This window comes from Gobio gobio (genome assembly GCF_949357685.1).
Source record: "Gobio gobio genome assembly, chromosome: 8".
In the NCBI taxonomy this organism is placed as follows: domain Eukaryota; kingdom Metazoa; phylum Chordata; class Actinopteri; order Cypriniformes; family Gobionidae; genus Gobio; species Gobio gobio.
In genome coordinates, this window is record NC_137114.1 from 46,348,908 (window position 1) to 46,373,907 (window position 25,000).

Here is a 25,000-nt window from a genome sequence, read left to right on the forward strand (position 1 = left end):
TATTTGATCAAAATTGCAGTAAAAACTTATTTACAATTTAAAATAACGTTTTCCTCAAAGCTGTGATCAAAGCTGTATTTTCAGCATCATTACTCCAGTCTTCAGTGTCACATGATCCTTCAGAAATCATTTTTAATATGCTAATTTGCTGCTCAAGAAACATTTCAGGATTATTATCAATGTTGAAAACAGTTACGCAGCTAATATTTGTTGACTCAGCATGGGGCAATGAACAGGGTTCTTGCAGGTTTCAGAAAGTCAAATTTAAGACCTTTTTAAGACATTTTAAGACCATAAAGATTGAAATTTAAGACCTATACAATGCATTACCAAAATTATTTAAATCAAAGAAATAATAAAAAAAGCAATAAAGCAATGACATTAGTAACAGCCAACAACGAGCCAAATGCCCAAAACCTTAGGCCCAAAATGAAAATAGGCTAAAACAAACTTGCCCTCAAATAGAATAGATTACAAAACAGCATATTAATATCCTAATAGAGATTGAACAGGGCATGCACTAGGGAGATAGGATAAACTAGGGATGCACGATTTGGGGAAGATATCTAATTGCGATTATTCTGGTTAAAATGCAATTTTTTTTTTTTTTTTTTTACAAATTAAAAGTGTATGCATATAACATTTTATATATTAATGTTTATATATTAACGAGACTAATAATAATGATTATATTCAATAAATACAAATATTTAACAAAATTAGAAATATTACTATTACAATAACATTTTAATTATTAAAAAAAATTAAAAATAGAGTATTTAAGAATAAATATAACAATATAATAATAATACTAATAAAATAACATTTATATTTTACAGAAAACTTATTTTACAAAAAAAAACCTGCTGGGTTACCTGTTAATATGCAGACAGCCTATGACTAAAAATCATTAGAAAGGTCTAAAGATTTATTGTAAAAAATAAAATAAAAAAATAAAGAAATTCTGTGCTTTTTATCTGTGATATCAATTTCTTAAAGTCTATGTATTTAATATGAAATATGAGCCTCTTCTGCATCCACTGTGGGGCAAAAACTGCACATTGGAGAAAAACATAAGGGTTGTCATATAAATTTATTTAGAGAGAAGTATTATTTTTCATATTTGGTTACCCAAACGTTTCATTCATACTGGAAGCCAGAGGGCGCCCTCGAGCAGAAACTCCACATTTCCCTTAGAGAAGTAATCCTCCTTAGCCCATAGACTGTAAAAAAATATGGACGTAGTGTCCGTGACGTCACCCATAGGATTCTGATGAGCCGTTCTGAAGCGCAATGGTGGCCGTTGCCATCTTGGCAGCGCGTCATCGCGCGTCACTCCCGGATAACAGAAAATGGGCAAAAAGGCGGGACGTGGGCGGAGCTTAAGTGACGCGATGACTAACAGACAGCAGATAAATGGCTATCCACCAGTCACTCGAAGTGGCCACGCCCTTAATTATGCAGAACTTTAAGGCTTTATATAATGTAAACGAATGAGCTATAAAAAAATTCACCCCCCTCACAGTTGTCATGAAGGGCAAAATGAGCCGTATAGACCAAAAGCACAATTTGTACCAGGCTGTAAACATGTTTTATTCTGCTCTAAAGTTGACAATTTTAACATGGGGCTCAATGAGATTCTGCTCCCTTCTGGATCCTGTCCCTAGCGGCCAGTCGATGAATTGCAGTTTGAGGCACTTCCGTATTGGCTTCAAGAGAAACTGCGGGAGGTTGCCGCTTGCCTTAGCCCCAATGTGAAGCTAGCGATGTAAGATAAACAGAAGATAGAAACGCTTTGACTGATGAAACGAAGACAATAAACACGACTGCATCCAGCTATGGTGTATCTGAGTTCTTCAAGCCTTCACTATTGTCATAATAATAAGGTATGCAGTGCTGATTGAGTGCAGACTTTATCACTGTTTAGAATAATATAAAACAATGCATGTCTGCCTCATTCTGTCCAGAAAAATACAACGTTATTAGATGTAGACGTATTTTGCGGGCAGGTAATTGCATTTATCACGGGATTTGTAGTTTTATCACCGAGTACGTGTACCAATATCCCCCAGAAAGAACTACAACACACCGAACGAACGCTCTGAGGGCGCAGCAAAGACTCTAGAGCTCCGCTTTGAGATCCGCTTTCGCGATTAGATACTTTTTTGCTTCAGTGTAACGTTAATAACTTTCTGCAGCCAGCATTTCTGGAAATGAACGAGGATAACACTTTTTTTAAGACCTAACTAAATTAAATTTAAGACCTCTGGCGAAAATCTGGAAAATTTAAGACGTTTTAAGGCCTTAAATTTAAAAAAAATAATTTTAGACATTTTAAGACTTTTTAAGACCCCGCGGGAACCCTGAATGAATTAGAAGAGACCAGTTGTATGATTTTTGGACAAACCATTTAGACGTTATAAGCAATAAAGGCAAATTTTCATATCTCCTGACCAGTAGGTGGCGCTGAGCCGAAAGGCTGCAATGTAGCCTCAGGTCATGCTTGTGATGACATGTACCAAGCATAGACTTTGTTTTAAGATGTTTTATTGTTGGAAATGTGTGTGTTGTGATTATTGTTTTATGTATTTAATTTTACTTTGTTTGTTTTTTATTTTGTTTATTGTGTGCTGCTACCTTGGCCAGGGCTCACTTGTAAAAGAGATATCTATCTCAATGTGATTTTCTTCCCTGGTTAAATAAAAGGTAAAATAAATAAAAAGACTGTAAAAACATATGGACGTAGTGTCTGTGACGTCACCCATAGGATTCTGAAGAGCAGTTTTGAAGCGTAAAGTAGGGTCGAGCTGGCCGTTGGCCCTTGACTAACAGACAGCAGATAAATGGCTATCCACCTGTCACTCAAAGTGGCCACGCCCTTAATTATGCAGAACTTTAAGGCTTTATATAATGTAAACGAATGAGTTATAAAAACATTCACCCCCCTCACAGTCATCATGAAGGGCAAAATGAGCCGTATAGACCAAAACCACAGTTTGTCCCAGACTGTAAACATGTTTATTTCTGCTGTAAAGTTGGGCATTTTAACATGAGGCTCAATGAGATTCTGCTTCCCTCCTGGCTCTCTAGTGGCCAGTCGAGGAATTGCAGTTTAAGTCACTTCCGTATTGGCTTCAAGAGAAACTGGGGGAGGTTGCCGCTTGGTACCAAGGCTGAATCCGAAATCGCCCCCTATACCCTCAAATAGGGAATTATTTGAGGGCACAGCCATTTGTAGTGGTGTCCGAAACCATAGTGGATGTTATCGAGTGCACTCATTCAATCCCACATTGCACTGCAATAACGAGTGTACAGCCGATGTACACTCAATGGCTGTCCGACTTCACGCACTTGTTTTCATTCACTCCTTCAAGTGAACTGTATTAGTGGACTAACGTAGGGAATAGTGAATGAGTGTTTAGGAGGCAATTTCGGATTAAGCATTGCAGACACACAGCCTCACGTCCAATTTGGCACGCTCTTTGTTGCATTCGTTCGCACGTTATTCGAGAACGGCTGGGTTTATCAAAAAGCTTTTAATAACACTTTGCCAGCATGGTCTGAAGATGATCTGATTCGATTTTCATGAAAATCGGAGGAACGGTCTAGGACAGGGGTGTCCAAACTCGGTCCTGGAGGGCCTCAACACACCTGCTGGAAGATTCTAGCATGCCTTGATTAGCTGGATCAGGTGTGTTTAATTGGGGTTGGAGCAAAACTCTGCAGGACAGTGGCCTACGAGGAGCAGGATTGGACACCCCTGGTCAAGGAGGGGGTTTTTTTGGCGGGAAAATTTTCATAATGGAAAATGGCATCATAGGATGCAATGGAATCGTCTTGAGCCAAGGTGATACATTTTTACAGGATTCCTTGGTGGATAGAATATTCAAAAGAACAGCATTTATTTGTAACATTTTAAAAGTCTTTACTGTCACTTTTGATCAGTTTAATGTGTCCTTGCTGATTAAATTATTTCATTTCATAAAGAAAATCGTACTGAGCCCAGACTTTTAAATGGTATAGTGTAAAATACAACCCTTTTTATATAAAACAAAGAGCAATTTCCCCTTTAAAAGTTCTTTTGAATGAGATTTGAATGTAACCGTGTGGAGGCGGGGCTCACCTGTCCAGGGCGGGGCTTAAAGCCGCTCTTCAGCATGCGCAATTCTATGACATCACAGGGATGGCTAACGACAGAAACCATGGTAACCGGAGCAGCGCTGCTTCTTATTAAACGATACAACCGCTCGACACAGTACAGGCAGAGAGGAGCAGATACCCACAACCACGTCTAAAACACACACACACACACACACACACACACAACAATTGATAATCATTCACATACAGATGTACACAAAGAAGACATAATACAAACAACATGCCCGGACGCAATTATTTACTCTTAATCAGATGGACGGACCTGAGGGAAATGGGGTTGGAAGCGGGCCTCTTCTTGACAAACCGTCTGTGGTCCGCCCGAAAACTCCACCCCCTTCTCTCCTGCTGCTCTGTGATTGGTCCGTGAGTCTGAGCTGAGATTGTAGTGCATGCAGCCAGGTGGGTGGGCCTCCACGTTGGACTGATACTTTAAAGTGCCCCTATTGGATAGAGAGGCGTCAATCATGATCATAAAGCACACAGGACAAAAAGTCATTTTTGCTTAATATTTGACATTTGCAAATTTGTCAACAAAAAAAACCCCTCTTTTCTTCCATAATGCAAGGGATTGTAATAGCACAAAAAGTATGCATCAAGTATGTATCTTCTAAAAATAGCACACCATCCGTGCAGCTCTTGCGTACTATTTTCAGTGCATATGTAAAGGGGTCCTGTGATGCTTGTTTAGTGTGTAATGTTGCAGTTTGAGCATGAAAAAGGCACAAAGTCCCTCCAGCGGGAGTTATTCTCTACATCAGAGAGACTGTTTCTGAAACCAAGCGTGCCGCGCACATCCTGAAAAGTGAAGCTGAAACATTTTAATCGCCCCCAGGTGGCTGGTCCCAGTATAGGTCATAAACTCCGCCCTCTCCATGTAATCTAATGGGACGCAAGACAAACTAAATTCAATTACTCATCAAAGACTTTTGGTGTCTATCATTTTAGGCAGTTTTTCATCACACTGATGTTAGTCAAGTGTTCTTTTAAAAAAGTTAGGTTTTAGTTAGTTATTTAATGCTGTAAAAACGGGGATGTGACGTTATGATTGACAGCTGAGATTGACAGCTTCTCTAAACGCGAAGTAGTCACTGAATCACCAACTGACTTTTTTCAGGAGCTTTAACTTTCATTTCAACATTTTCATAACTGTTTATCTCTTCCGTGAGCACTTAACCTCCTAAAAAAAAAAAAAAAAAAAAAAAAAAAAAACTTTCCTTTCCTCTTTTCCTCCTCTTTCCCGCCCTACTCTAGCCTGTGCTACACTGAGAAATGTACACAGACTAAGTATTTCAGGCACTTGTTGCGCTCACTCGACTCTTCACGACCAATCGCTTATTGTACCCCCAAGTTGTAAGTCGCTTTGGATAAAAGCGTCTGCTAAATGCATAAATGTAAATGTAAATGTTTATTGTACACCGACATAATGAGTTGTTCTGCAGTAAAACTGTACAAACCGATTCTGTGGGAGTGCATTGATACCGCGGCTCCACTTCACGCTCACTACCGCCCAGACTCGGGTCCCGAATCAGTGCCATATTGGGACATTGGAAACTTTACTTCACTTTTTTCTACAACGGAAGAGAGAGGAGGTGCGTCGTCCATCTTTTTTTACAGTCTATGCCTGAAACGCGTCCATTGTAGTCTTGAGTTTTCTTCCAGGAACAAACACATCACAATATTCCTCATTTAAATAATTGATATGCAGAATAAAGAGGCGGAGCCTGGTTGAGTTAGTTAGTAGTGTGTAGTAGTGTCTATAACTCAAGGTTATAGTAAGGGGCGAGACATTTTAGCCTGGCTCCGCCCTCCTACGAATTTTCATTTTCCTTCAGTGCTCCGTCTGGGATTGCGGTATATTCTTTGGTTTTCTCCGGTCAAATTTTAACCGGTCCAATCAGGGAACAGAGGGAGTGGCTGAGAACGATGACGTTGATGTTGTGCGCTAGTTTGAGATGACATACGTCACGACTAGGGTTGGGTATCGTTTGGGTTTTTTTCGATTCCGGTGCCAAACCGATACTTTTAAAACGGTTCCGGTGCCTAAACGGTGCCTGAACCGATACTTTTTTTTTTTTAAAAAGGCCACAAAACGAGGTGGATGACATTAAATGGCTTTTTATTTTTTTTTATTTTTTTTATTGAACCATTTATTAAAAGTTTAATGTATACTTAAATGTATGAATATAAATAAATACAAAACACAATTTACTTATTTACAAATTATAATTGACTTATTTACAAATTCACAGTAAAACCTAAGCCACCCAACTACAACAAGCCTAATATAACTCTTAATTACAATAATAACAGCAGTCGTCTGTATTCTTGGTATGCTACTAACCAGCTTCGAGCTTCAGCTCTTTTTTGAAATATGATCATATTCTCTGGCTAAATATTTTTGAACGCATCGTCTTAATGTTTCCATGGCGACGCGTCATGTTTCTCACATGATGACACAGCAGACGCAATAGCGCTGACAGCTCAGCTGTATTGGGTTTATTTAGTTTTTTCTTTTTATTCAAAATATTCACAAACTTCTTAACTGTGTCACGAACTATCTGATGTTCAAATGTGTGAGTGAATGTGTGTTAGTTGATCTATAAAGCGCAATGGGCGGCGCCATGTTAGTTTATGCCTCAGAATCGGATCTATCGGATTTACAACACTTGAGTTAATTCTCGTCTCACGAAATACATGAAAGTAAGTGACCAGTGAACTGGAAGAAGAACAGAGTAAACGCTATAGTTACTATATAATGTGCATGTAGCCTATCTGATGTGAATAAAACATGTAACGTTAGTCAAATTATAATCGTCTGAAAGGATTGTCATTGCCGCTTTCATAGACATCAGTGTGTGTGTTTTGCTAGTAGCCTACTTATGAACATTTAAATGTCTGAAACCTGGAATAAACATGATGTGGTTGAAAACACTGAATAGTTGTCATGAGTTGTGATGTGACCAGCGCTGAGCGTCTGTCTCTGGCTCAGCCAAAGCGCGAAAGCACGTTTGAATTTTGGCACCGAAATGAGGAACCGAAATCTGCGTTCTGATTCGGTCCGGTACATACCGGTTATATAAGTACCGGTGCCATATTGGAACCGGATTTCGGTACCCAACCCTAGTCACGACCAAACGTTAGCGATTGGGTATGGCAGAACCAGAGTGGCTCTGGGCAGATCCAATAGTTTTAAACTTCAACAGAGTTCCCGCCTTCAAGGAAGTAAACGTTTGTCAATGGAGAGTGGCCAGACTCTCTGAACAGATGAAATGTCCGAGAGTCTGCTAGGACCAGGCTAGAGACATTTCCCAAACACGCTCAAAGTGCTTGACCAATCACAACACACTGGTCCAGCCAACCAATCAGAGCTCATTGTGCTTTTCAGAAGGAGGGGCTTCATAGAAACAGGGGTGTGTTTTCCAACTAGCTAGTCATGACTGTTTCTCGAAACCGTATTGTTGCAAATTTGTCGTGATGATGTCACGCAGGTGGTGGAGTAATAACTTATTTTAATGACTCCGTTTGAGATCGAATGCTAGATGTTTGCTATGAATTACTTATGGAAACTTGTTAGCGCCACAGAATAAAAATTTTAAAAAAGATAATCGCAACTTTCCATCTCACAATTCTGACTTTCTTTGACCTTTCTCAGATTAGCCTGATAAAAACTCGCAATTGCGAGTCATAAAAGTCAGAATTGTCGCAATTAACATTTTTTTTTTTATAGAGTAACGGATACAAACATCCATAATAACGGACATCTAAGGACTAATTCTAGTTTCTCAGTTATTTAGCTTTATTCCCAGATTCAATCATAGGCTCGTTCTTACGTACTAGAGCACGTACACACAAGCACATTCTTCACAAACGGTGCTTTAAAGGTGGGGTAAGTGTTATTTCAAAAATGCTTTATAAAACTGACGAGTACCATAACAAACTTATAGCCAATCAGCAGTAAGGGGCGTGTCTACTAATGAAGGGAGCGCTCAGTGCATGTCATTATTCAAAAGACACGACACAGGACGGACATTAGCCGAGCGACGGCAGAAAGAGAGAGATGGCAGATATATAAACTAATGTGGAAGATGTCTACGGAAGCAAAGAAGGCTTACGATCAGCTTTCCAGCGCTGGAGAGAACTCACGGAGCGAAGGCAGATGTTGCTTTTTTTCCTTCTCGATAGGCGAGTAACATTGGTTTTGTTTTGTTTCACAGAACTAATATATGCTGGCTTTTGCTTGAATATGCTCGTGTGTCATGTTCGCTTGTTTGTCCATTTGCGATCGTATTGTCATTCCCTTCAGAGATGATAAAGACACATTCATTTCCACACAGTATAAGCCTGGAGCGTCTAAACCTCCTCACTGTCGGTTTCAAGCGTCAGATCCCGAAGTGTGTCTGAAAAGTAAGACAATAAACTCCTAATATATGTTTGTTTCCTTTGGTTCCTCTTTTCGTGATGGATATATCCCTCTAATCTTGTCATAATTTTAATATGTTGGTTAGTTGGACTGTCGTGCTCGTGCAATCGAGTTGTTCATGAGAACTGTGTTTGTGTTTTTGGGATGGCATTTTCATTGAATATTCGACCTGGATTACCATAGTAACACACATTGCTTTCTCTTACTGATGACATCATACCCTCGGCCGGCTGGAACAGCAGATTACGCCATATATGTGTGGGGCGGAGCTATCAAAATAGGGGCGAGACCCTTTTGGGGTAGGGGCGTGTTTGTTTTGGTGATTTGAAATATCAACATCGGTTACCAGAAAGCACTTACCCCACCTTTAAATCTCCTGACAAGACTTTTATTCAAAATAAAAGGTATAGATCGTACTGAAATGTCAAATTGCATATTTTGTTCAAGATGAGGATTTATTAAGTCCATATGTCGAAAAACACTCAACTTTGCGATGCTTGTGAATGTCCATTGAAAACTCATTGAACTACGCTGATAACGAGGGAATCTGAAACTATAGTTGGCTGATGATGCTTTCAGAGAGAGAGAGGAGCTGCAACAATATGTGGAAAATAATGTGTTTTTCGAACATTCAAGCATGAAAACCTAGAGCTCACAAAACCAAGACTTTGAAAAAGGGCATATGTCCACTTTAATGATTTTTTGATGCACAAATTGTAATCTTGCATAAATATTCTCTCAATCTTGTTTGTATGTGTGTGAAGGAAATGCCTTAATAAACTCACCCCACCACGTGGACCATCAGGATAATGTAGAACACGATGAAGAGGTTGTGAGTGTACCAGAAGATCTCGTAGCTCGAGACTCTAAGAAAAGCAAACAATTGCAGTCACATCAAAAGGACAGTGAGATAAAAGCATCTAGCACAGTGTCCAGGTCTCTTAGAGTGAACGAGAGGCTCTTGACGTGTCCTAAAGTGAACTAAAGCAACTCAATTACAGCAGGACAATGGAGAGGAGAAGCCCATCGGCCCCAGATCAATCAGAGGGGACGCACCGCTCCAGGTAATGGCCTCGGTAATTACAGTCGAGTGTATGTGTGAGTAAAGTCGGTCTAGGGAGAGGAGACTAGGGTCAGAGTTAGGTCAATAACAGATAAAGGTTTGGAGGTTCTCACCTGATGGAGTAAGAGGACGCTGTGAACATCAGGAACAACACCAGCACCAACAGGACGCCAGTGACCCCAGGAACTAAGAGGAGAGCCAACAAAACCAGCAGTTCTCAAACAGCGCTATTATATTCATAAAACACAAATCAAACGCTAAATAAAACTAAATAAGATTTTTGTTCATTCAAAAGGATAATATAAATATAAATATTAGAAGAAAACTTGAAACATGAAAGAAAATTAGAAATCTTGCCTTGGAAACTGAATAAAGTTTAGGTTGAGGCACTAAAATTACTACATTTAAATAAATAAAACTGAAATAAATTAAATAGCAATATTTAAAAGTGTGTATATATATATATATATATAAATATATACTAAATTAAAATAAAAACAAAATATAAATAGCGAAGTTCCAACTTTTAAATAAATAAGTAAAACTGAAATTAATGTGAAATTAAATAATAATATTAAAAAACTAATAAAATTGACAAAAGCACAAAACCAAAAAATTCTAGAAATTATAAAAATTAAAACTGAAAATATAAAAAAGCAAAGTTCAAAACGTTAAATAAAGAAATAAATAAAACAGAAATTAATATAAAAAATAATACAATTATTAAAATACTGAAAATATAAAGTGAAGTTTAAAACGTTAAATAAATAAAAAATAAAATGTAATTATTGTAAAAATTTATTAAATCGTAATATTAAATAACTAATAAAATTGACAAAAGCACATAACAAAAAAATTGTATTAAAATGAAACTGAAAATATAAAAAGTGAAGTTTAAAATTAAATAAAAAAACTGAAATTAATATAAAAATACAATTATTAAAAATAAATGAAAACTGAAAATATAAAAAGTGAAGTTTAAAAAGTTAAATATATAAAAAATAAAAATTGATGTAAAAATTAATTCAATTGTAATATAAAAAAACAAATAAATTGACAAAAGCATATAAAAAACTAAAAATGTAAAAAATTAAAATGAAACTGAAAATATAAAAAGTGAAGTTTAAAACGAAATAAATAAAAAAATAAAACTGAAATTTATATAAAATAATGAAATACTAATAATATTAAAAACTGAAAATATAAAAAAGCGAAGTTGAAAACTTTAAATAAATAAAACTGAAATTGATATAAAAAATGCAATTATTAAAAATGTAACAAATTAAAATGAAAACTGAAGATATAAAAATATGAAGTTTAAAATGTTAAATATATAAAAATACAAATTTATGTAAAAATTAATTAAATAGTAATATTTGAAAACAAATAAATTGACAAAAGCACATAACTAAAAAATCATACAAATTAAAATGAAACTGAAAATATAAAAAGTGAAGTTTAAAACTAAATAAAAAAAATTAAAACTGAAATTAATATAAAATAATTAAATACTAATAATATTAAAAACGAATAAAATTTTTTAATTTTATTTTTGATTACTAAACATTAAAGAAATTAAAATGAAAACTGAAAATATAAAAAAGCAAAGTTGAAAACTTTAAATAAATAAAAAGTTAAATTGAAATTAATTAAACAGTAATATTAAAAAACTAATAAAATTTGCAAACGCACATAAAATTACAAAAGATTAAAACACAATTAAAATTAATATAAAAAGTAAATTCAAAATATTAATAAAAAATGATATCATAATTTAAGTAATATTAAACACAGGGGTTTAGTTTAGTAAGTGTAGACACTAAGTTTTCTGAAATAACCAGAAATATTCATATAATTCCGTCAGACAGAAATGCAAACACCTCAGCTGACAATCTCACATTAACCCAAAAATAAAAGGAGACGAAGTTAACAAAGTTAGAGGAATGTGTCCACATACATTTCTAATAATCACCCTAGACCATAGTTTCACTGTATTAATGTGTAGTAAAGAAGGGAGATGTGTAATGTGAAGCACCTGTGCTTATGATGAGAACTCTGGGATCCTGAGGAGATAAAAACAGACTCAAATCAAACAGCAGAACGAACTACACAAACCTATATCACCAGCAGGTGTTTAAAGGTGCAGGCAGTGTCTTTTGTTCATGTTGTGTGCGCAAATATGCCACTCATCTATGAGTGTAGGATCACACAAAAACAAATCATTTAAAATGCTTTCTTCAGTCAAACATGGTTCATTTTTTGCATGAGTGAAAGTGACTGATAACAGGATTACTGAGATAATTGATAGTGTTTGGCTGGTCATGGGGTCTGATTTTAGGCTTGAGAAAGTCAATGTGCCGAAATGCTATTTAAGCTTATTAATCTTCTTCTAAGTTCTGACTCAGACTCTACAGCTACAACTGCCAAACTCAGGTGAGACCTTCAGGCTGTTGCTATATATCTACCAACTGATCCGACTTTTATAGAGTATTTAAGCTATCACTGGCAAAGCTAAACAACTAGCCTAGGACAACAATCTAAAACATGCTAGCCAACATGATAAATCATGCTAACAACATGCTAAAACATGGTATGTGCTAACTGATGCTAGCAACATGCTAAAACATGGTATGTGCTAACTGATGCTAGCAACATGCTAAAACATGGTATGTGCTAACTGATGCTAGCAACATGCTAAAACATGGTATGTGCTAACTGATGCTAGAAACATGCTAAAACATGGTATGTGCTAACTGATGCTAGCAACATGCTAAAACATGTATGTGCTAACTGATGCTAGAAACATGCTAAAACATGGTATGTGCTAACTGATGCTAGCAACATGCTAAAACATGGTATGTGCTAACTGATGCTAGCAACATGCTAAAACATGGTATGTGCTAACTGATGCTAGAAACATGCTAAAACATGGTATGTGCTAACTGATGCTAGCAACATGCTAAAACATGTATGTGCTAACTGATGCTAGAAACATGCTAAAACATGGTATGTGCTAACTGATGCTAGCAACATGCTAAAACATGGTATGTGCTAACTGATGCTAGAAACATGCTAAAACATGGTATGTGCTAACTGATGCTAGCAACATGCTAAAACATGGTATGTGCTAACTGATGCTAGAAACATGCTAAAACATGGTATGTGCTAACTGATGCTAGAAACATGCTAAAACATGGTATGTGCTAACTGATGCTAGAAACATGCTAAAACATGGTATGTGCTAACTGATGCTAGAAACATGCTAAAACATGGTATGTGCTAACTGATGCTAGAAACATGCTAGCAATGTGTTAAACCATGTTAAAAAAAAACCTGGCAATCCATCTATCCACCCATCTGTCCATCCATCCGTCTATCCATCCACACTGTAAAAAATAATCAGGTCTCCACTTGAAAATGTTCTAGTGACTGATCACATCTAAATTTTTCAGTTGGCCAAATTGAATTTCTGTGAATTAAATTGCATCAATTCATAGAAATTCAATTTGGCCAACTGAAAAATTTAGATGTGATCAGTCACTAGAACATTTTCAATTGGAGACCTGAATTTTTTTTTCAGTGCATCTGTCTATCCATTGTCCATCCATCCATCCTTCCGTCCGTCCGTCCATCCATCTATCATCCATCCGTCCATCTGTCTATCTATCCATCCATCTGTCTATCTATCCATCCATCTGTCTATCTATCCATCCATCTGTCTATCCATCGACAACAATCTAAAACATGCTAGCAACGTGTTAAAAACACCCTGGCAACCCATCGATCCATCCATCAATCCATCCATCGGTCCCATCCGTCTATCCATCCATCCGTCTATCCATCCGTCTATCCATCCATCTATCCATCCTAGAACAACAATCTAAAATAAGCTAGTCATATGTTAAAAAGCTAGCAAAAATGCTAAAACATGGTATGTGCTATATGATGATAGAAACATACTAGCAACGTGTTAAAAAACCCTGGTAACCCATCCATCCATCCATCCATCCATCTGTCTATCTATCCATCCATCTGTCTATCCATCCATCCGTCCGTCTATCCATCCAACCGTTCATCTGTCCCATCCGTCTATCCATCCAACCATTCATCTGTCTATCCATTCCTCTATCCATCCATCCATCTGTCTATTCATCCATCCGTCTATCCATCCAACCGTTCATCTGTCCCATCCGTCTATCCATCCAACCATTCATCTGTCTATCCATTCCTCTATCCATCCATCCATCTGTCTATTCATCCATCCGTCTATCCATCTGTCCCATCCGTCTATCCATCCAACCATTCATCTGTCTATCCATTCCTCTATCCATCCATCTGTCTATTCATCCATCCGTCTATCCATCTGTCCCATCCGTCTATCCATCCAACCGTTCATCGGTCTATCCATTCCTCTATCTATCCATCCATCTATCATCCATCCGTCCATCTGTCTATCCATACATCCATCTGTCTATCCATCTGTCTATCCATCCATCTATCAGTCCATCTGTCTATCCATCCATCTATCCATCCATCTGTCTATACATCCATCTGCCTATCCATCCATCCATCTATCCATCCATCCATCCATCCATCCGTCTATCCATCCATCCATCCATCCGTCCGTCCATCCATCTGTATCCATCCGTCTATCCATCCATCCATGCCTCCATTCATCCATCCATTCATCCATCCATCCATCCATCCATCCTACAACAACAATCTAAAATAAGCTAGTAAAACATGCTAAAACATGTGCTAACTGACGATAGAAACATGCTAGCAACGTGTTAAAAACACCCTGGCAACCCATCCATCCATCCGTCCATCCATCCATCTGTCTATCCATCCATCTGTCTGTCTATCCATCCAACCGTTCATCTGTCCCATCCGTCTATCCATCCAACCATTCATCTGTCTATTCATCCATCCGTCTATCCATCTGTCCCATCCGTCTATCCATCCAACCATTCATCTGTCTATCCATTCCTCTATCCATCCATCTGTCTATTCATCCATCCGTCTATCCATCTGTCCCATCCGTCTATCCATCCAACCGTTCATCGGTCTATCCATTCCTCTATCTATCCATCCATCTATCATCCATCCGTCCATCTGTCTATCCATACATCCATCTGTCTATCCATCTGTCTATCCATCCATCTATCAGTCCATCTGTCTATCCATCCATCTATCCATCCATCTGTCTATACATCCATCTGCCTATCCATCCATCCATCTATCCATCCATCCATCCATCCATCCGTCCATTCATTCATCCATCCATCCATCCATCCATCCGTCTATCCATCCATCCGTCCGTCCATCCATCTGTATCCATCCGTCTATCCATCCATCCATGCATCCATTCATCCATCCATTCATCCATCCATCCATCCATCCATCCTACAACAACAATCTAAAATAAGCTAGTAAAACATGCTAAAACATGTGCTAACTGACGATAGAAACATGCTAGCAACGTGTTAAAAACACCCTGGCAACCCATCCATCCATCCGTCCATCCATCCATCTGTCTATCCATCCATCTGTCTGTCTATCCATCTGTCTGTCTGTCCTAGAAGAACAATCTAAAATAAGCTAGTCATGTGTCAAAACATGCTAACAAAATGCTAAATCATGCTAGCAATGTGATATCTTTCCATCTGGTTTTCTAAACGACTATTGCCTTTAAAACCGTTTAAACTTTAAAACAAAATACTTTAAACTTCAAACTCTCAAACTGAAAACCTTTCTGGTCATGCTTCCTCAAGCTAACATCAATGTTCGTCTTGACTAACCAGTCAGGCTTGAAATTATAATATTGAACAGTTTTTACCGCATGTTTGATCACATAAAACCAGCCTTGGTGAGCATAAGAGACGTTATTTATCACTGGACATTTTTCTGAGGCATTATTAATTTCTAGTCCTGCTATATTGTGTAACTGTTACCTGTCCTCGATACTGAGCGACATTGAGCGCTGGGAAATCCTCTGAATATCTCACAGAGAAACTGACCATGTTCACGAGGTGAGCGCCCACATGGACCACTGCAGACACAAACATGAACAAACACAAACAACATCAGAGACTCACACAGACACACTAGGCATGACCGCATACGTCAAGCATGTGTGGAAGACAATTTGTCTATTCAGCAGCTGTGTGTGTGTGTGTGTGTGTGTGTGTGTTTTAGCTTGTGTTGTAGTTGTCATGTTAACGGGATGCCTCAGAGCTCTGTAATTAGAACAAGACCACAATGCAATGAGACAGGAAATGGGAGGGGGGTTTCAGACACAAGATAAAACCAGCTGGGAATCCCTCAGGATATTCCTGTGTTCTTACACACACACACACACACACACACACACACACACACACAAACACACACACACACAAACACGCACCTGTCAGCCACTGCAACACTAGACGGAGTCATTTAACCAAGTCAAACTCTCAGACAGCAACACACACACATACACACACATTTTCAGACAGACTAGTGACTCAACCAAAATAATCTGTTTTCCCTCCCCCATGAATCTGTCTATCTGCATTGTTCTGGAGTCAGTTTTGTCTGTTCATGGACTCTCTGGTTCATATTGTACTAAAAATGCAACATTGTTTGTCAAAATGACAATCTGCATCTGATTGTTTGGCCTAATGAACAAAAAAAAGTTTCCATTTCTCCCATAGGGATTGTGGTTTTAAAAGTTATAAGCCATGAACCAAGTCTACCAGCTAAGAGGTGAATCACAACATTACAAACTTTACAAGCAATTATTGTACACTCACCTAAAGGATTATTAGGAACACCTGTTCAATTTCTCATTAATGCAATGATCTAATCAACCAATCACATGGCAGTTGCTTCAATGCATTTAGGGGTGTGGTCCTGGTCAAGACAATCTCCTGAACTCCAAACTGAATGTCAGAATGGGAAAGAAACGTGATTTAAGCAATTTTGAGCGTGGCATGGTTGTTGGTGCCAGACGGGCCGGTCTGAGTATTTCACAATCTGCTCAGTTATCGGGATTTTCACGCACAACCATTTCTAGGGTTTACAAAGAATGGTGTGAAAAGGGAAAAACATCCAGTATGTGGCAGTCCTGTGGGCCAAAATGCCTTGTTGATGCTAGAGGTCAGAGGAGAATGGGCCGACTGATTCAAGCTGATAGAAGAGCAACTTTGACTGAAATAACCACTCGTTACAACCGAGGTATGCAGCAAAGCATTTGTGAAGCCACAACACGCACAACCTTGAGGCGGATGGGCTACAACAGCAGAAGACCCCACCGGGTACCACTCATCTCCACTACAAATAGGAAAAAGAGGCTACAATTTGCACAAGCTCACCAAAATTGGACAGTTGAAGACTGGAAAAATGTTGCCTGGTCTGATGAGTCTCGATTTCTGTTGAGACATTCAGATGGTAGAGTCAGAATTTGGCGTAAACAGAATGAGAACATGGATCCATCATGCCTTGTTACCACTGTGCAGGCTGGTGGTGGTGGTGTAATGGTGTGGGGGATGTTTTCTTGGCACACTTTAGGCCCCTTAGTGCCAATTGGGCATCGTTTAAATGCCACGGCCTACCTGAGCATTGTTTCTGACCATGTCCATCCCTTTATGATCACCATGTACCCATCCTCTGATGGCTACTTCCAGCAGGATAATGCACAATGTCACAAAGCTCGAATCATTTCAAATTGTTTTCTTGAACATGACAATGAGTTCACTGAACTAAAATGGCCCCCACAGTCACCAGATCTCAACCCAATAGAGCATCTTTGGGATGTGGTGGAACGGGAGCTTCGTGCCCTGGATGTGCATCCCACAAATCTCCATCAGCTGCAAGATGCTATCCTATCAATATGGGCCAACATTTCTAAAGAATGCTTTCAGCACTTTGTTGAATCAATGCCACGTAGAATTAAGGCAGTTCTGAAGGCGAAAGGGGGTCAAACACAGTATTAGTATGGTGTTCCTAATAATCCTTTAGGTGAGTGTATATCCCACCCACAAACACAGGCAGAATAAGTTGCGTGGACTGGACTATATGCTGAAACAACACATTTCTCACCTGAGAAGACGCATATAGTGACTCCACACGTCACGTGAAATGTCTTACTCTTATCAAGCAGCCGCCGAACACGTCTACCGGTCACCTAAGAGAAATAAACAACCCTCATTAAACTCATTTTGACATCTTTACTCTGCATATACAGTATATTAAATCAGGTGCTGTTCGGTTATTTTTGTATAACTTTTTTTGTGTAAATTTTTACTTTATTGGAATGGTACGAAACTTGGTAAAGGTTTTGGCACTTGCTATGTGAACACACACACACACACACACACACACACACACACAAAATTCATGGACGTGATTTGAAAAGGTATCGCACGTATTGTTTGCGGAAAATAACCACATTGGAAATGAATGGGAGACAAATTTCATCTAGTGGAAGCATTTGGTACTGCGCCCAAACAAAATCTCACTGAAAGCTCATTTTTTGAGAGATCAACCTCCAATTTGGAACACAGCTTATTTAGATCGATGGCTTTGATTTTGTTTTGGAAATATATACATTTCATATAAAATGTTAAAATAGTATTTGTGTGCATTTTTCATAAAAATTTTACTTTTACTAGAAATAATGTGTTTTTAAAAAGAGACCAAATTAAATTTGTGCTCCAAAGCATTAAAGATTTACGACAGTTTAAGCTGAAAATTTAATTTCAACAGATAAATGGATCATAAATATTCCATGAATATATTTCAACATTATAAAATACCCTAAAAAAATTATCGAACTAAAATATAGTACATTAATTTAATTGAAATAAAAAATATTTCATTTTTGACCACGCAGGCAGCACCAGAGGGATATAAATGAATGTTTTAAATATGAAATTTAAAATGTAGAAAATTATTTAAAGCTGCTCTTCAATCTCACAGAACCAAAGCAGCATCTGAGCCACTGAGGTGGCTATTTGAGTGCAGGTTTCGCATGATTTTATTGCATCTTTCCACAGGATTTAGAGCAAAACAGACCCTGCTCAGAGCAGCCTTAACTCAACTGTCTTTTTAAAGGGGCGATGTGATGGAAGTAGAGATCTGAGTGAAATAATTTCTATCCAATTGTTGTTGATTGGATGGTGGCAGATCTGAATACAAGCATTCAGTCTAATGTAAGAAAGGGGTGGAGTTTAAGTGGAGTAAATGATTGACATATGTCAACAAGACTGTCATTTTCACCACAGGATCCAATGATGACAATTTTTTCTTTTTTTTCCCATCAGCTGAATGTTTAGTTGATGCTGCCTTTAAGAGAGTGAGAGAAAGAGCGAGAGTAACATGATGTGTCTCACCCGCTGGGATCCTCGCAGGAAGGTAAGCAGTAATCTGCACATTGGCAGCAGCACCAGACCGCAGTTGAAGTTGAGAACGGAGGCCGACGCTCGACTGATGCAGAGACCCAGCTGAAGAAACACACACACACACACACACACACACACACACACACACACAGGGGGTTCGGTCGCTTTAATAAAGCCCAAATCTGATGCCAAGACACCCTTCCTAGAACATAAGCCCTTTATATTAAACGCATTTATACTGTGTGAGGAAAATAGTGTCACTATTTAAAAAAATATATATATATTTTAAAAAACATTATATAATAACAAAAATATAAAAGAATTGGCATTCATGTTGTAATTGTACAAAGACCTCACGAGACCACCATTATTAATCATTTTCACAAAAAAATATTAGTAAGCTAATATAAAATATGAATACATTTCAAAAGAAAATATTAATAAGTTAATATTATACATTTAAGAAATGGGTCGAATATTTTGGTTAGGAAATAGTTTCAATATTATTTTAAATATTAATTCAAAGAAATACATTTTCACAAAAATATTAATAAGATAATATTATAATTTTAGGAAATGCTTATATTATCTTAAAATATGATTTCAAAATTATTATTAATACATTTCACCAAAAATATTCATAAGATAATATTACACATTTAGGAAATGGGTAGAATATTATGGTTAGGACATTGTTTTAATATTATCTTCAATATTATTAATTCAAAATAATTCATAATTTCACAGAATTATGAATAAGATAATATTATAATTTTAAGAAATGCTTAATATTATGTTATAATATTTTGGTTAGGAAATAGTTTCAATATTATTTTAAATATGAATTCAAAATAATACATTTTCACAAAAATATTAATAAGATAATATTATAATTTTAGGAAATGCTTATATTATCTTAAAATATTATTATTTAAAAATAATTATTAATACATTGCACCAGAAATATTCATAAGATAATATTATACATTTAGGAAATGGGTAGAATATTATGGTTAGGACATTGTTTTAATATCATCTTAAATATTATTCATTCAAAATAATAAATTTTCACAAAAACTATTAATAAGATAATATTAATTTTAAGAAATGGTTATATTATGGTTAGGAATGGTTATAATATTATTTTTTCAAAATAATCTTTAATAATTATAACAAAAATATGAATAAGATTAATTGTAAGAAATTGTTATAATATTATGGTTATTATATATTGGTTATACAGTTTTTTTTTTGTCGCTTTGGTACTATTTTCACAAGCAAGGTGTACATTTTCAAAACTCATGGGGCTAATATCACAACAAATCATCAAATGTGCACTTTTTTCAAACATTTCAGCATATTTTCAATTGTGTTAGTACAATACACAAAACCACAAAGTATCCTTTTCACTACACAAAATTAGTGTTTCATCTGTATACATGTTTCATTCACAGAAATTGCCTTTCATAAAGCTCTTACTATCAAACTTTTGATATACTTCTCTTCTCGTTCAGTTTAATACATTTGTCTTTTATTTAATCCACTGATCTTAATGGTTAATCAATCAATCATTTGGTACACCAATAGATTTATATATATATATATATATATATAGCTTATATAATATTTGCAATTTGTGAATAGAGCAGAATAGAGTATAAGGGAGTGGAAATAGTCAATGACGGTGTAACATCAGGCTGATCAGAAATCAGAAGAAGGGAGACAGATGGTATCAAATATAGCATTTTACATTACAGCCATGTGATACTGAAAACAGATTACCATGGTAGAGACTGTCACATTACTGTAACTCACCCTTATAAAGCTCAACTACAGTAGATTCAGTCATATGATACACTAAAAAAAAAAAAAGGTTCTATATGGCACTAAAAGTGGTTCTTTGTCGTAAATCATAGAGAAACCACTTTTGGTGCTATATAGCACCATATCTTAACATGTTCTGTATATGGTAGCGGTGCTATAGCACCTTACTCAGTGGTGCTATATAGCACCTCAGCCAAAGAACCGCTGAAGAACCACTGAAGCACCAATATTGGTGCTATACAGCACTTAACCCTTAATCGTCCCTTGGGGTCCAGCTAACCCCACTGGACTTTTCCTCCATTTTTTAAAAGTGTTCCCTTCATCTCAGGGCCATGAGACTCGGTGACTTTTCCTAAATAATCTATCTAAACATGCACAACAAATCTGGGCTTGATTTGGTTGTTCTAAGGGTGTGTAAAAAAAAGTTACCGTTTAAGTCCCTCGGGGTCAGATTGACCCCACATTGAAAATGAATGGGAAAGTGTAAAAAATTTAAAAAATTCACTTTTTTTGTCAATTTTTTTTTACTAAATCCAGTATAAATCTGAAAATTTCCACATTTATATCAAGGTCTGGTCCTAGAGCATAAACACAAAGTAGAACGAACTTTCCATCTCATACACACACACGTACACACACACACAAACACACACATGTGTGTGACTGCAACAGAGAGTATTTTTATTGAAATTGGCAAATAAAATCAACAAAACTGGCATAAATCTGAAAGATTTTCATACATAAATGAAGTACTAATACTAGAGCACAAATGCAATATGGAACAAGCATGTTCACTCACACGCACACACACACAAACACAAACACAGGTGTCTGGAGCATTTTTTTGGATTTTGGCAATGAATGGGAAAATGTAAAAAATGCTTTTTTTTTCACTTTGTTTGTAAAAAAAAATCAACTAAATCCAGTATAAATCTGAAAATGTCTACATTTTAGAGCTGCAACTAACGATTATTTTTTCTGTCGACTAATCTAACGATTATTTTTTCGATTAGTCGACTAATCTAACGATTATTTTTCCAGATTAATCTTATGATTCTTTTTTACTGATTATTGTATTTCAAAGAGGGTAGTGAATTTGTATATTATTTTAACATGAAATCAATGAATGATGACAATATTAATTGTATTTCAGGAAAGGTAGTGTACATACACTCTAAAAAAAAAAAGGTTCTATATGGCACCAAAAATAGTTATTGGCTCGTAATCATAGGGGAACCTTTTTTAGTGCTATATAGCACCATTTTTGGTGCTTCAGTGGTTCTTCAGCGGTTCTTCAGAGGTTCTTCACCGGTTCTTCAGAGGTTCTTCACCGGTTCTTTGACTAAGGTGCTATATAGCACCTCTGAAGAACCGCTGAAGCACCAAAATTGGTGCTATATAGCACTAAAAAAGGTTCCCTTATGATTACGAGACTTTTTTTTTAGAGTGTAGTATGCCATTTTATAATGAAATATATGAACACAAGAAGCTTTTTAAACATAATATATAATGATACTATTCATCATAAAATGTATACAGAGTAGGCCTAATTAGGAAAAGTTGTTTACTATAGGCTAGTAGTTGAGTATGATTTACTTATTGATTTGTGTCAATAGTAAACGAAAATGCACTTGTATTTATCTGCAAAAGGTTCACATACAGGAGCTTTCAGCATAGTTTTAATATAGTATAACTAGTCGTCTATTTTGAAGATACATGTGCATAAACAACGACTAAAGCTGCCAGAAGTTTTTGCCCAAACTTCAAAGACACATTTAAATGATTAAAGCTAGAGGCATATCTTAACTTTAATGTTACTTTAATCATGTAAACTACCTATATACAGCATGTTTTATGCATATGTGTTTGGGACAGAGCGGAACCAGGTCGCATTAACAGGAGATATATGCAGCCCATAATAAATAAAAGCACGAGACGTACTGGGGTCGGAGAAGAACCCCGGAAAATGTGACCGTCTGTTGCAATACACGCGCCACGGTTCAGCTGCGCGAGAGAACACTGGAAGGGTTGCCAGGTTTACACAACAAAACCCACCCATTCGTTACTCAAAACAAGCCCAAAACAAGCCCAATCGCGTTTCGGGGAGGTTCTCTGGTAAACATCGCGTTCGGGGGGTTAAATATGTGTGTTTTTTTGCTTCAACCCGCGGACATGAGACACAGCCCGCGGCAACAGTGTAGAAGTAGCCCAATTCCGCTGAAAAAAGCGGACTTGGCAACACTGATTGGCAGTGTGAAAGCTCCCGCTCTCCACGCGCACAGCTCCTGCTCTGCCACCGCGTGCAGTGTGAAACCGGCGTTACAGAGCGAACAAAGCACAGTTTTACTCGGCTTCTGTTTAAAGTACTCCCACACTTTTGAATGTCGCGGTCTGGCTTTATATGATAAATGATAATTTTCACTATGCCCGGGAGCAGAAGCTGCCATTATTCTAGATCTTCTGTTCCATTCTAGAACGTAAATAATGTGCCGCCGACGCGTCGACGCATTTCACGCACGTCGACGTATTTTCGTAGTCCACGTCATCGACGACGTCGACGCGTCGTTGCAGCCCTACTACATTTATATCAAGATCTGGTCCTAGAGCATAAACACAAAGTGGAACGAACTTTCTGTCTCATACACACACGCACACACACACACACAAACACACACATGTGTGTGACTGCAACAGAGAGTATTTTTATAGAAACTGGCAAATAAAATCAACAAAACTGGCATAAATCTGAAAAAATTCCATACATAAATGAAGGACAAATACTAGAGCACAAATGCAACATGGAACAATCATGAGAAAGAGAGGGAAAAGGGCAAATAAAAGAAAGATGAAAGGCAGCTTAACTTTTGCACAACTTCCCTATGGACCTCTAGTGGATAATGTGGTCATTGCACTTTCTCTTTAACTATAATTCCTAAAGTTTTTCCACAAACCTACAGATGGCGGTATTCTATCCCTAACACATAGAGCAATGTCCAAAAACTATTTATATTTATTTAAGATCATCATTCAAGTGATTTTTTTCATAAAAAAATTATTTTTAATGAGCTAATTTATGACATAGTTAGGTATTTGTGCAGCAAATAGGTAAAAAACTACCAAATACCCACAAAAACACAGCATAAATGTATAGTTGAGAAGTAAATAAAAAAAATGATATATAGTTTTCCATGTAAAAAAAATTATATTTCCTTATGCAATCGCTCTGTAAAAGTTTGGGGTCTATCTGACCCCAAGGGACTCAAACGTAAACCCTACTTGAGGGACGATTAAGGGTTAAAAAGGTTCCCCTATGATTACGAGCCAAGAACCACTTTGTCTTTTAGTGCTATATAGAATCTTTTTTTTTTTTTAGAGTGTACAGTGAGAACATTTATTGGCAGCAAACTCTGATATAGCACAGAACTTCATGGCTGTGTCATAACTTTATCACACCAGATAACACACTGAATACTATTACAAACATCATGTATTCAATTACATAAGTTAGATAATGCAAGTGTATTTTCTAATGAGGCATATGCAGCCTGTGTTACTGTAGATACTGTAGATAATTCAGCAACGAGGGAGATTTGAAACATGTATCTTGCATTGTTTGCTGTTGGATGAACTGATTGTTTAAAGTACTAAACTGAAAGAAGATCACACTGTTGTGTTTCGGTGATTAAACCAAATGTTCTCATTACATATTACAATAATCTTGTGTTTGAAACAATGATTATGTGGGCTGAAGATATGTCCAACTGAATGAAAGCATGAGATCAGGTTTTGAAAGAAGGACTAGCTGTGTTACAAGTGTGATCAGTTTGGATTTTTGTCCAAAGAGTTTTGAAAATGTACACCTTACTTGTGAAAATAGTACCAAAGCGAATAAAAAAAACTGTATTACTACTTTTAAACATATTCATTTAAAATAATAATTGTCAACCTCCCCCCCCCCTCCAAAAAAAAACTCGAAAGCTACTTTTTTAACACTACGCATTAAGATTTAAACCCGAAATCAAGCAGAAATTCTCTACAGTATGTGTGTGTGTGTGTGTGTGTGTGTGTGTGTGTGTGTGTGTGTGTGTGTGTGTGTGTGTGTGTGTGTGTGTGTGTGTGTGTGTGTGTGTGTGTGTGTGTGTGTTT

The 25,000-nt window shown here is 36.9% G+C and overlaps 1 protein-coding gene across 1 annotated transcript in view; it reads right to left on the reverse strand.

Moving 5' to 3' along the window:
- Positions 1 to 25,000, reverse strand: part of nox4 (NADPH oxidase 4) — a 38,476-nt gene that overhangs the window by 12,340 nt on the left and 1,136 nt on the right. The window contains exons 3-10 of the mRNA XM_079822686.1: positions 19,022 to 19,132; positions 17,730 to 17,814; positions 15,599 to 15,696; positions 11,680 to 11,707; positions 9,758 to 9,830; positions 9,367 to 9,447; positions 4,424 to 4,601; positions 4,124 to 4,291 (exon numbers count right to left, since the gene is read on the reverse strand). Of these exons, the coding sequence (XP_079678812.1) occupies positions 4,124 to 4,291; positions 4,424 to 4,601; positions 9,367 to 9,447; positions 9,758 to 9,830; positions 11,680 to 11,707; positions 15,599 to 15,696; positions 17,730 to 17,814; positions 19,022 to 19,132 (822 nt within the window). The remainder of the gene's footprint in view (positions 1 to 4,123; positions 4,292 to 4,423; positions 4,602 to 9,366; positions 9,448 to 9,757; positions 9,831 to 11,679; positions 11,708 to 15,598; positions 15,697 to 17,729; positions 17,815 to 19,021; positions 19,133 to 25,000) is intronic.